This window comes from Branchiostoma floridae, chromosome 9 (genome assembly GCF_000003815.2).
Source record: "Branchiostoma floridae strain S238N-H82 chromosome 9, Bfl_VNyyK, whole genome shotgun sequence".
Classification (NCBI taxonomy): Eukaryota; Metazoa; Chordata; class Leptocardii; order Amphioxiformes; family Branchiostomatidae; genus Branchiostoma; species Branchiostoma floridae.
Genome location: NC_049987.1, coordinates 3,142,616 through 3,156,035, shown reverse-complemented (window position 1 = coordinate 3,156,035; position 13,420 = coordinate 3,142,616). Strand labels below are relative to the sequence as shown.

At 41.2% G+C, this 13,420-nt stretch overlaps 1 protein-coding gene across 1 annotated transcript in view; it reads right to left on the bottom strand.

The window, feature by feature from the left end:
• Window positions 1-1,082: 1,082 nt before the first annotated feature.
• LOC118422979 (solute carrier family 35 member F2-like) overlaps window positions 1,083-13,420 on the bottom strand; it is an 18,540-nt gene continuing 6,202 nt past the window's right edge. Inside the window, exons 2-7 of the mRNA XM_035830873.1 lie at window positions 11,345-11,517; window positions 9,649-9,808; window positions 8,137-8,293; window positions 7,444-7,496; window positions 5,236-5,390; window positions 1,083-3,150 (exon numbers count right to left, since the gene is read on the bottom strand). Of these exons, the coding sequence (XP_035686766.1) occupies window positions 2,872-3,150; window positions 5,236-5,390; window positions 7,444-7,496; window positions 8,137-8,293; window positions 9,649-9,808; window positions 11,345-11,517 (977 nt within the window). The 3' untranslated portion in view covers window positions 1,083-2,871. The remainder of the gene's footprint in view (window positions 3,151-5,235; window positions 5,391-7,443; window positions 7,497-8,136; window positions 8,294-9,648; window positions 9,809-11,344; window positions 11,518-13,420) is intronic.

The following is a 13,420-nucleotide window of genomic DNA, read 5'->3' as shown; positions in this document are numbered from 1 at the left end:
TTTTCTGTGCTGTTGATCGTACAACACTTGTCAGACGGAGCTTTGTTGCCAGCGGTGGAAACTACGGAAAGAACTCCCGAACATGCAAGCGGCTTGTACATCACTACTTCCGACTTTCATGAAAATGCTACCGAAGGAACTGTAGGAGAGGAGGCTGTTCAAACAAGTACAGAGAGGCCCACCGTCACCGCTATGCCACCAGAATGTCTGGCCCACCCAGACTATAACATAACTGTGTTATGCAAAACGCAGGGAGTACCAACTCCTACCATAGAATGGCGATTTCTGAACGACTCTGGTCTATACGGTTGGAGTCCGGATATTTCTTCAGACTGCCAAGTACGTGAAGACGGGACATTAGAAATGAGAGGATCCTTGGCTGCAAACTTTGACTGGATCGTCTGTGTGGCCAGCAACAGTGAAGGGTCCGCCATGACAGCTGTCAAGGTCATACCGGACATTTCTAAAAACTCTCATAACCACAGCACAAGAACGTACAGCGAAGAAGCGTTCCTAATAGCGATAGTAGCTACGTATTTTGTCACGTTGTTTTCGACTTATATCTTTTACCGAGCCTGCTTTCGACGGAATAAGGGATCATTTTTAGGTACAGGACACACAGAAAATCCGCCAAGACAATCTTCTGTCACAAATGATCCTCGAAATCTCCTGTCTATGGACAGTATGAGAAGTGCTAGTTTGTACAGCGTGTTGGACATGGAAAGTAGCTTTTAAACAACGTATGCAACGTACTTAACTTAAAGCCATGCTGAACCGATTATATGGCATCCGCAAGCATCACTTTGATCCGTCCGTTTAAAAGAAGAAAAAAAAAATCTTCGACTGCTATATCTACTCTAACCACTCTAACTCTACCTGGTGTCATAATTCCGGAAACGGATATTACTTTTGATGTATGTCAAAGCCAATGCCGAAGAACAAAAATGCAGAATCTACACCATGCTGTTTGAACCTTTGTTTACTCACGAAGGCTCAAATCGGCCTGCAGGCCGCTTTTCATTGAGGTCATGAGGGAAGAGGCAAGGGTCAGACAAAGTACTGTGATGGTCTACTGTGTATACAACTTTTCATACTGGTACTTTAATGTACCAAGAATGAATACAACAATGAAAATATTACAGGAATATTAACTCTATGAAATTTCTTCAAGAAAGAAAACTAAGCAATATCAATGTTGTTCACGTCTTTTACAGGACAACAGGTAGACAGGACACACACATATGGACCTTGTACATACTTATGTAGTTTGACACAAGCAGAATACAGGCAATGACAAACCTTGCACAGAGTGTTTTACCATTTAATGAATTTGGACTCCTTGATTAAACAGAACCTGAAGTAATGAGAACAGATTCAACTAGAATATGACTTATTTGTCTTCAAACGAAGTTAGTGATATGTATTTTAAAAACAGGTCATCATTGTAGCTGTAACATAGCACATTATCAAAAAAGTAGAGTCCATTTTGATCTCATAACATCAAACTGCTCAAAACATAAGAAACGAAAGATGTCCATCTTGCACATTGTTTATGCTCCAGTGAAATACACTTTAAAGATAGATTAAAATGTTTTTGGCTTTGTTTAATCTTTTCTTCTATATCCACTACAACTATACAGTAGTTTTCAAATGGAATGATTTTAAGAGATGAAAATCAAATGTAGTTTGAAGCTCTACAACATATTTTCTACATCTTTACATTTTTCCAAGATGATCTTCGTTCGCGAAGCCAAGCCGAGAGAGACGTTTTTCTACTTCCAACATAATTCTATAAACTTTAAGTTTAAAGTTGTTTCATCAACATCTAGACTTAAGCCCCAATGCCAATTTAAGATAAATAAAAAAGCAGAAACAAACTGTCTAATTGATACAAGCATATTTAAAATGCTAAAGTTTGAAAAAAACTATATAAGAAAATCATTGCTTGACAATAGGGGTTTAAAGTAATAATTATACTAAGTCTTATAGTATTGTGGGCTGCTGTACAGCTGAGACATGCATTCAAAATTACAGATCCACATATGTGCATGTTCTCACACAAGGTGACACCTGTTTCAAACTTCCACATTAACAGTAGTGACTTTAGTATACTTTAGCTCCTGTGCTTTCATGAAAAAAGAAAAAAAAAAGGTAAAATTCCAAAGTCTTATCACATTTTCTTATTTGAGACTGACTTGAGTATAATGTATATCTTTAAATCTAATCAAACTGTAATAATATAATCCCATTTTTCCACCTACTGTTAGGTAGAGACAAAATAAGCAAGCGACTTGAAGTGTAGGGTACAGATAGCCCTCAATCACGTATTCAGTACTTTCAATGTAGAATTTTTTCTAATGAACAAAAACCACAATGGAACCTGACACTACAGTCCATACTTCTAGTATAAATGCATTTACGTTGCAGTAATTTAATTTCACAATAGGGATAAACTGGAGTGTTCAAAGTGGTTTTGAGTTTGTGTTATTGCTTTAGTCACATAAGGCTACACTAATAGAGACACTGGTGCCTTTGTGGACAGTAACTTAGTCAGAAACCATACTAGCAATAGGGCAAGGGTGTTACAGATGGACAGTACAGTCACTTTTGGTAGTGCAGGCATAATCAATGTGCCTAGCTAGTTTTTTGTGCGTCACCGACATGACGTGCCTCCAACATATCATAATACTGTAAAATGTATAGTAGGTACGTGTTGTGCTTTAACATTAGGGGGAAGGTGAACAGAAGACAAAAAAAATTCTCAGCAGTTTTGAGTTTGTGTTGAGGTCTTTCTCAAAAAAGGGAGAAGTACAGAAAAAGGGAGAAGTACAATGTGACTGCAAACTTATGTACATTGACAGTATTTAACCCCTATACCATGACATCTACGGGACTTCCCCTGGGGTCCTGAGCTAGTGTCCTGGTGGCATCCCTGTGTCTCCGCTCCTGATCGTCCACCAGCCTGTCCTGCTCCAGGTCCTGACTCACAGTCAGGGGCTGATGACTGGCTGGGTCATCCTCCTCCCTGGTGGTGCTATCTCCAGGCATGGCCTCGTAGTTCCTGGGGGGGGCCTCCGATGTAGGTTTTGTAGAGTAGACCACTACACCAGCCACAATCAGTATGAAGGCCAGGAAATATAGTCCATGGTACTGGAGAGGAAAGGATGACATACAATTTACAAAGCTCAATAGAGGTGGGTGCCGGATCAGAAAATTCAGGTAACGGTCCAGTTCAGGTCCAGAGGATCAGGTCCAGGTCCGGACCTGAACTTGGACCTAATTATCAGTGAAAACGTATGAATGGGCAATACTCAAAAACATTAATGGTCCATCTTGCTACAAAAGATTCTGTTGAATGAATTATCCGACGTCCATTAGCATTTTGAATTCTATTCTATGCAAACAACCCTAACTGCATTTGTTTTGGGCCAAGTTGACCTGTAGAAGCTTGGTAAAATTTGACTATCAACTCTCCTCTACTTTGTTCTTGTTCTTTTCTTGGACCTGTAAGCCCCAAAACACGTGAATGCCTGCCGATATAATCTGTTCATTTTCGAATTGGTTCAACATCTGGTCCACTGAATTTTTCAGGTCCGTTTTTTCTGGACAGTTTTGTAACCGTTTACTCCGTACCCAGCCCTAAAACTCAATATAAGCTACTGGTAAATGAGCGGGCACCAAGGTGGTTAAGGTTGTTGACTTTGTTACAAACTAAAGGTTTTGTGTTCAAATCCATGGAGTCCCCAATGTTGACAATGTGCTCTTTGGAAAGGCACTTTAAACCAATGTCTTCAATCATCTCAGGTGGGAATGAGTACCTATTCTATAGCTGTAGTTACAGGCGATCTATCAGATAGGATTCCAAAGCTGGGTTTCCCATATGACGAGCGCAACACTTCCAGCACATTGTTAAAAAGAGCAGAATCCTTCAAATTCCTTGTGTAAGTGGATCAAACCTAATGCAATTTGTTCCCCTGGTTTGCAACCAGAAATGTTGGTAGTCACATGATATGCCTGGGAAGCTTATGTGCTATGCCAAAGGCCAGTAATACCAGCTATACAGACACAGACTGCAAAGACCGGGAGGGCAAATGTGCACGACAGCAACATGTGGACAATACAGCCAAGCAGGCCCTCTAATTTGACTGAACTATGCTTATTCTAACTTTAAAAAGTACTCCTGCACTGGAAATTGACTTTGATTTGTATAATGCGCAACATATATAGGTCCTGGTCAACTCAGACTGACTGATTATAATACAGTCAAACCTGTAATAGGGGCCACCTTTGCATAGCGACCACCTGGCCATTGCAGTCACTTTTTGTCAGTCCCTTAGATTTTTCCCATTGACTTAAGCATTAAGAAATAATCTATAGTGGCCACCTGTTCAACGCGGCCAGTCTGCCACACAATTTCCGGTCCTGTAGATACAGAAACACTGCCTATTGCGACAATACAGCAGCCGTATGTCACCCTGTGCTGGGTTTAAAATCATAGTTTGTGAGTATTTGGAGTTCCAGACAGATTCATTTTGGAGGCAGCGGAAGGCACGTGTGCCTTGAACATAAGTCTTTGTCACCGAATTTACCAACATTGCGCATGTCAATTTTTGGTAGATTTGACTTTGGCAGGGTCAGTTGAATTTTGAGACGATTGAGACAATGTTACTTGGTGAGATAGATCGGTATGGTACTGAAATCATGTGTAACTTATTGCTCTGTCAATTGATCAGCATTTTCTCTATAGTGGCCACCTGTCTATAGTGGCCACATTTCTCCATTCCCTTGAGTGGCCGCTATAGACAGGTTTGACAGTCACTGTATAGGTAACAAATAACAGGGCTCGAAATTCATTTTTGGGATTAGGTGCACTGGTGCACCCAATCTAGAAAATTGGGTGCACCAAAATTTTTTTGGGTGCACCACATAAAATAAAGTAGAATATCACACAGTCTTGGGGCATTGAAAAGATCTGAATGAACACAAATTCCAACTTCAAATTCTTAAACAAGTACTATGACAGACATTTTATTTTTTTTTTAACACATAGATGTCAAGAATCTGGTGTTTACTAGTATATTGACATCTTTACATACATAAGCCTATGAAAATATCTGGGTGCACCTGTGCACCCACAGAAAAAGATTGGGTGCACAGCTCCAATTTTGGGTGCACCTGGGTGCACTTGCACCCAGTATTTCGAGCCCTGAATAAGAGTGATGTAATTGTCCTTACCGTGTAGTGGAAGAGGAATAGTCCAATGAAGAGAGTGTAGAGATCAGCTGTGAGGATGGACAGGTTCACCACCACGGCACTGCTGAGTTTGATGACTGTAGGGAAGATGGTGTACAGCGCAAACAGGCACACAGCAAACCCGACAAACAGCAGCCCTGAAAAACATGGTTATCTGTACTGTAAACAGGCACACAGCAAACCCGACAAACAGCAGCCCTGGAAAACATGATTTATCTGTACTGTAAACAGGCACACAGCAAACCCGACAAACAGCAGCCCTGGAAAACATGTTTCATATGTACTGTAAACAGGCACACAGCAAACCCGACAAACAGCAGCCCTGGAACACATGTTTCATATGTACTGTAAACAGGCACACAGCAAACCCGACAAACAGCAGCCCTGGAACACATGTTTCATATGTACTGTAAACAGGCACACAGCAAACCCGACAAACAGCAGCCCTGGAACACATGGTTATCTGTACTGTAAACAGGCACACAGCAAACCCGACAAACAGCAGCCCTGGAACACATGGTTATCTGTACTGTAAACAGGCACACAGCAAACCCGACAAACAGCAGCCCTGGAAAACATGGTTTATCTGTACTGTAAACAGGCACACAGCAAACCCGACAAACAGCAGCCCTGGAACACATGGTTATCTGTACTGTAAACAGGCACACAGCAAACCCGACAAACAGCAGGCCTGGAAAACATGGTTTATCTGTACTGTAAACAGGCACACAGCAAACCCAACAAACAGCAGCCCTGGAACACATGGTTATCTGTACTGTAAACAGGCACACAGCAAAACCGACAAACAGCAACCCTGGCAAACATGAGTTATCTGTACTGTAAACAGGCACACAGCAAACCCAACAAACAGCAGCCCTGGAACAAATAATTAATTTGTACAGTCAAACCTGTATTAGCGGTCACCTTTGGATACCGGCCACCTGGCCATAGTGGCCACTTTTTGTTGGTCCCTTGGATTCGTAATGATTAAATTAAGAAATAGGCTTAGCGGCCACCTGTTCAACGCGGTCACGGCCACACGATTTCCGGTCCCGTTGATACAGAAACACTGCCTATTGCAACTATACTGCAGCCTTATGTCACCCTGCATCAGGGCTCTAGCCAGCTGGAATTTTTTTTTCCGTCAGCCAATTCCCGTTCCCAAATCTGCGAAAATCAAGTTAGAAAGTTGGAACTGAGACATTGAAAAACGGGTTTTTAATGAGATTATGGTATGCGAAAGGGCGCCGACACACTAAGTCAACAATCATAACAATAGCAAAACAAACAGTGTGTGGCTTTCCGATCGTGGACAGCGTCCCCAAGCCGCCTGTAGCTTCCACCAAGAATTTTTCTCCGTCAAGGTTGACGGATTGGTTAAAAAAATCTTCTGTCACACGCAGCAAATTTCCGTCAATTGACGGAAAAACGGACGCTGGCTAAAGCCCTGCCCTGCACCGAGTTTGAAATTGTAGTTTCTAAGGATTTGGAGTTCCTGACAGGGTCATTTCGGTGATAGCAGAAGGTATAATGCATGCCCTGAGCATTAAAGTGCAAGCCTTTGTCGGTGAATTTACCGATCAAGACAAAGTTACTTGGTGAGAAAGATTAGTGGGAACTGAAATCATGTGTAGCTTACTAGTACTCATGGTCAATTGATCAACATGTTCTCTATAGTGGCCACCTGTCTATAGTGGCCATTTTTCTCCAGGCCCTTGAGTGGCTGCTAAAGACAGGTTTGACTGTACTGTTAGATAATGATTTTGGTTTAAAATTGATCTGTAAGTGTAACTGTCAGCAAAAAAAAAATGGATCATACCAAATGTTTGACTCCAGTCTGTGGAATGAGCATTCGACTGCCTCTGTTATAATGATTTGCTTACTGAATGAATAAGCCCAATGTATAAGGATATGCTGTTACAACATCAGATACAATAGTCTATCGGCACACTGGTATGCAGATCACTAGTAAGTTGCATGAAACTTCTACGCGGATGGATTAAATGCTTCTGTGGTTTTTGTGGAGTTAAAACCAACGCAAACATTCTCCCATAACGATAACGAGACTACAGTGCATGCATGGTGCTACCGCGAACTTAAAACCACCACGAAAAGTCATTTTTCCCGCTACCGCAAAATTAAATCCCCGCGAACTTAAATGAACTTACAGTATTTTCAGCCAGTACTTACCCACTTGCCATGACCACTGGATTGTTGCCAGTTCATGTCTTTCCAAGATAGCACTGTAGATAAAGCGGAAGAAAAAAAAAACACACACACATTAAAAAAAACAATAAAAACTTTAAAACCTTTTCCCAGCTGCTTTACCCCATAACCAATACAAATCCAGTGCCAAAAGGCTACCTTAGGCCACATCGATTAGATTTGCTGGATCTCAGAAAGAATTTTATGCAACAGGGGAAAAGAATTGCTGGCATAAAGAATGATAACTTTTCAGGATGACATGCTCCAATGTTGTACCCTTGGGTAAAGCACTTTACACCAATGTCCTGTGACAAGCTTTAGTTGGGGACACACATTAGATAGCACCTAAAATGTGAGGGTTTTGAGCAAATCAAGTGCTCTAGGTATGCAACTTACTCTGCTCTGTACTCATGTGTTAACTGTAAATGCAGAAATGTTCGCGGTTTTTATGTTTGCGGTTTTCACGGTGGCTACTTCACCGCGAACTTAAAACCACTGCGAACATTTTTCCATTATAGACTACAGTCTATGGAGCTAACGTGAACTTAAAACCACCGCGAAAACTCCATTTTCCAGCTAACACATGATTAAATCCCTGCGAAATTAAATGCATTTACAGTATATCATGAGCATGCAGCTAACCGATTATGCAACAGAAATAAAATCCATTTAACTTACAGCTGGAGCCCACAGATAACACTTCCGAACAATCCCAGCATGCCGAGAAACTCCACCCGAGTGAAGTGACGTACGACATACTCCTCCGCTACATTAGACACACCGTAGAGTGCAGCACCGAGCAGACACAACATGTCCCCTAGCAGTTTGTCATCACCTGGGGTGGAAAATCATGATCATAATTTCAAAGTAATGCTATGTGGTCCCACACTCCATCCTATGCTTGGCTCTGTTGTAATAGTACTACTGAGCCACTGACGCACACGTGGGAGTACAACATTCAACAAAGTGTAACGGAAGAGATTAGAGAAGCGGGAATATAAGCGCTGCATTAGCTACTGGCTTAGAAGGTTGTTATCTTAAACCCTGGTCACAGTCACTGCCAAGCAGCTCTATAGCAGCGGCAAGATATGATGATGAGCTCTATAGTCTGTGTATAAAGCACCTAGATGTGAACTCTTGATCTGGTACCCAACTCTGTACTCTGATCAAAATGGGATCAAGCTTCATCCAGTATAAACAAAAGTCAAAACTCCAGGAAGATTAGTATACACTTATTGCACTTATGCAAACTAATAGACTTTCCTAATATACATAAACATAAACAACCAAAGAGATGTAAAAACTGGAAAGGGTACAAAATGCATGAAGGGGATGCAAAACAATGCAGGTCTTACAGCCCTTAGGATGTATTTACTTAGAGCAATAGTTCTTTGGGAGACTTGTTAGATTGCACCACTCATGACTAGCCAAGATGATTTTCCTGTACAGGATGTACATGTACAATGTTCTCTCCAGGAACAAGCAGGGAACACAGGGGTGCATTCTGATATAGACTGCTTCCATATTGCTGAACAACACAGGCTGGAACAATATTTGGGACAGTGGAATCTCCAACTACTAAAGGAACAACAAAAACCCAAATAGTGAAGAAAGCAATAAAGGAGAAGAAGAAAGATGGAGGGAGGGAGTGAATTTAACTGTTTAACAAACAGAAGCCAGGAAAAGTTAACACTTTACATTGTACTTGTAGGGTCTTATTCAACTTTCAAGACAAACTTGATCATGCAAGTCATTGCTATTTGGTTAGTCTTACTACCTGACATCATGGATGTCTATGCTTCATCAACACTTCGCGAATGGATCTTGGAGAACTTATGTAGAAAAAATTGTTCCTGGAGATCCAGAGCAAGCCACTAGGGGGCCCAAACCTATATCGCCTCTTCCTTACAACACAAGCTATCTGCCATTAGAAAATCAAGAGCAAAGCATGTACAGGTCAAAAGATACAAAGAAACATCAAAGTTCTGCTGCAGTACCAAGGTCACACACCAGGGGTCCCCAAATCGACCTTAAACCTTTGTCTTCCCAACACCTACCCACATACCAAATATCATTACAATCCTTCGAGAGGTTCTAAAGTTATGCTGACCACAAATATCTGGACATACAGACAAACACACCAAAAACTATTCTTAATGGAAGTAATAAAGAACTCATCTCCACCCCTACCTCCAACATGGTCCCTCCCACTGAGCAGGTCGGCCCCTACCAGACTGCCAACCCCCAGCAGACACACAGCGATGCCTCCGTAGTGAACCCACTTGAACCTGGAGTGGAGGAAGATCCAGGACAGGACCAGCACCACAGGGATGGTCACACAGTCCAGCAACTGCGGGGGGAACATGGGGACGGGTTAGAAACTTATCATGTCTACACTTGGCATCCATCTGTCTCGGAAGACAATGGTAGGCAGACAGGGCACGTAACTTTTTAAGGTGAAGGAGGGGTGTGCACTTCCTTCTCCACCCTCTCATCTACTTGTGCACTAATTCCTACAGTGGCAAGAACTGTGTGCAACGTGTAAGACAGCCCCAGCAGATGCAGGTTTGTTGTTTGGAGTTTCCGTCTCCTAGGAGGACTTCCGACCAAGGAAGCAAGGGGTTCATCCTACCCCGAACTTGTGTATGGCGGGTGCATCATGCCTGAACATGCCCCTATGGCCTGCAACTGCCACTAGCAGCAGCTAGGTACTATATACACCTTAGTTAGGTGAGGAAAGTTGTGTAAGGTGCCTTTCCCAAGGCCACAAGATTGGTGACGCAACAGCCGGATTCAAGCTCAGGACCTCTTGGGCCTGAGACCAATGCGCTGCTGATTGCGCCACGCGATCTCACAATGGCTACAGTATGATACCTGCAAAAGGTGGTATTGACAACTTGTTATTGGCATATTGGCCAGAGGCAGAGGCCCTGACATGCTCTGATGTCATGCCTTTGTGAGAGACATTTCACAAATTTTCTCACATCACTTCTCAATGAGTACCTAGCTTCAGTTACGGAATTCCTTGGATAGGACGCTAAAAATAGTTCAGTTAGGGAATCCCACAGATAGGACGTCAGGAGGTTCTGTGTTTGAGGAGAGCCACACCTTGAGCATGTGAAAAAACCCACCACTTTTAATTGAAAAGGTAGGAGTCACTGACTCAGACCGGAACTCTTGGACGGGAGAATCTCCTTGGGATGTAAGTGTGTGAGTATATTGAATAAATCTATCTGGATATGCAGCTTGTATAATGTAACTGTTAAATAAAAAGCTGGTGTTCTATGTTGGTTTACCACATATCCCCTCACATCTACACAGTGTCACAATCATGTCTAATCTTTTCCTGACAACAGTTGATAAACCAGATGATAAATGAGTGAGTGAGTGAGAGTGAGTGAGTGAGTGAGTGAGTGAGTGAGTGAGTGAGTGAGTGAGTGAGTGAGTGAGTGAGTGAGTGAGTGAGTGAGTGAGTGAGTGAGTGAGTGAGCAATACAGTCAAACAAATGTGGAGAGGAGGAAGAGTACAAAGGAATAAAAATCTGGATGTTCTACAAAAACACAATTTTTCACTGTATGCCTGTCATAGTACATAAAAATCTAAAACATTGTGACAAAAACAAATAAGCAAATAAAAGCAAAAAGCAAATAAAATGGCCTATTCATTTGTAGTTATAGTTACATATAGTTATCATCAGCAACAAGAAATTTTGTAGATGAAAGGAAAAACAAATTTACTATATTTTCATTACCTAATCATGATTTATATTATACAGCTCTACAAAAGGAACATTTACAACTGTACATAGCTTGTTTTTATTGCCCAATGTAAATCAACCACAAAGACATGGGAGATAGTTACTAAGCAACAATATAAACACATTACCTGGATACTGGTGAGAGTGGTGTACTGGTACGCTTTCACCACCAGGTAATTAGCCTCTACGTCAATAAGGGCAACGATGACGTACTTCCACCACCGGCGCTTCAGTATGACCTTGATGTTGTCATCCCCACTTCTACGAACTGGAACACAAGTTGCTGGTATCAAAGCATGATCTGGTATGATTTAGAGAAAATTACAGACATCATTGAGTATGAGGTCACCATGACACACATCAACTTTGCCTCATTCACAGATGAGTATATGTAGAAAGGTACTTTTCTCTTCAAATCAAAGAATCAACAAGTTTTAGAAAAAGAGTTTTTTTTTTCGGCTTCCTCTGCTTCCAAAAAAGTCAAGCCCAACCTGTCTAGATTCAGCCAAGACTATAATTTTGAGTAGTCTCTTTTATTTTGGGTCATCACTGTCAATTGTGTAAGCTAATTGTGCTTTTTGCCTAATACAGTAGAAGCCAGTTAATTATATTTCAGCCATACCATAGGTATGGTGAAATATATTGTATTCGTAATGTTTCTTTCTTTCTTCTTTCTTTCTTTCTCCTGTCAAATCTTCAGAACACGGTATCTCCGTTGTTTCTCAACCGAATGACTTGAAATTTGGCACAAGGGTAGAGTGGGCCAATACCCTCGGACGTTTTTTTCATTTTTCCCATATCTGTCTCTTAAATGATTTTATTAAGGTTTTTGGGTCATCTTAAGACCAAAACTGTATATTTGGGCCCCCTGTACCCTGGTATTAGAACCGAATGAGCTGAGATTTGGCACAGATGTGCCTTGATAAATCCCCCATATAGATTCAATATCACGTTTGGTGTACAGTATAAGGAAATGCTTTTTTTGCGATTTTTTGGTCATTTTTTTACCAAAAAAGGACACTTTTGGCTCCTGTACCTTGGTTTTAGAACCGGATGACCTGAAATTTGGTATAGGAGTGCCCTAGACATGTGCGCACATGGATTCAATAACACTTGAGGCATACAGTACAACAAAATGCTTAATTTTACGATTATTTGGCCATTTTATGACCAAAAAGTAAACTTTTGGCTCTTGTGCTCTGGTTTTAAAACCAAATGACCTAAATTTTGGTAAAAGGGTGCACTAGATATTTATTCAAATGACACATGTATAATTTTTGTCATAGACTACGTCAAAATGATATATTTGGGGATTTTTTTGTCATTTTCCAATTGCCAGAGGGGTCAATGACCTTAAGGTCGTTGACCCCCAGCTGCAGATTGCACCTACTGGCATATATGTCTATTTAATCTAATTAGATAGGTAACCAATCACTTAGCCCGAATCTATATCCTAAAGGGGGGGGGGGGGGATGGCAGCCAATCAGCGAGCCCGGTGTTATCTGGAAGAGTCCATTCTTACACGGAGGGGTTCATTTCTTTTTTAAAAATTCATCATTGGACTGGTGAAGTCTTTCAGTGGATGTATTTTTGGACAGGTCTATTTTGCAATTTTACAGAATGTGTGCTGGAAGAGTCTATTCTCGCACGGAGGGGGATTTTTCAAAATTCATATTTTGGACTTTGGTGACTTCTAGTTTGTCAAAGTCTTTCAGTAGGGTTATTTTTGGACTGGTCTAATTTGCAATTTTACATGGGTGTTCTGGAAGAGTCCATTCTTGCATAGAGGGGGCTTTTTAAAAAATCCATTTTTTGGACTTCAGTGATTATGTCAAAGTCTTATTTTGGCGGATGTATTTTTGGACTGCTCTACTTTACATGGAAGAGTCCATTTTTTGCACACGGAAGGGGGATTTTTTCAAATTCATTTTTGAACGGGTGATGATTCAAAATTAAATTTTTAGTGGAAGTGTTTTTAGACTGGTCTATTATACCTTTTCATGCACTGGGACCTTTTTTGCTAAATTCAATTTTGGATTTGGTTTCTTATTCAAAAGGCCATGGTTTCAGTGGGAGTATTTCTGGACTGGTCTATTGTGAAAATTCACATAGGGTGCACTGGAGTCCATTCTTGAACGGGGGAATTTTGTAAGATTCATTTTTTGGGTAAACCGTCATTTAAGATTCTTTTTTGACTAAACTGT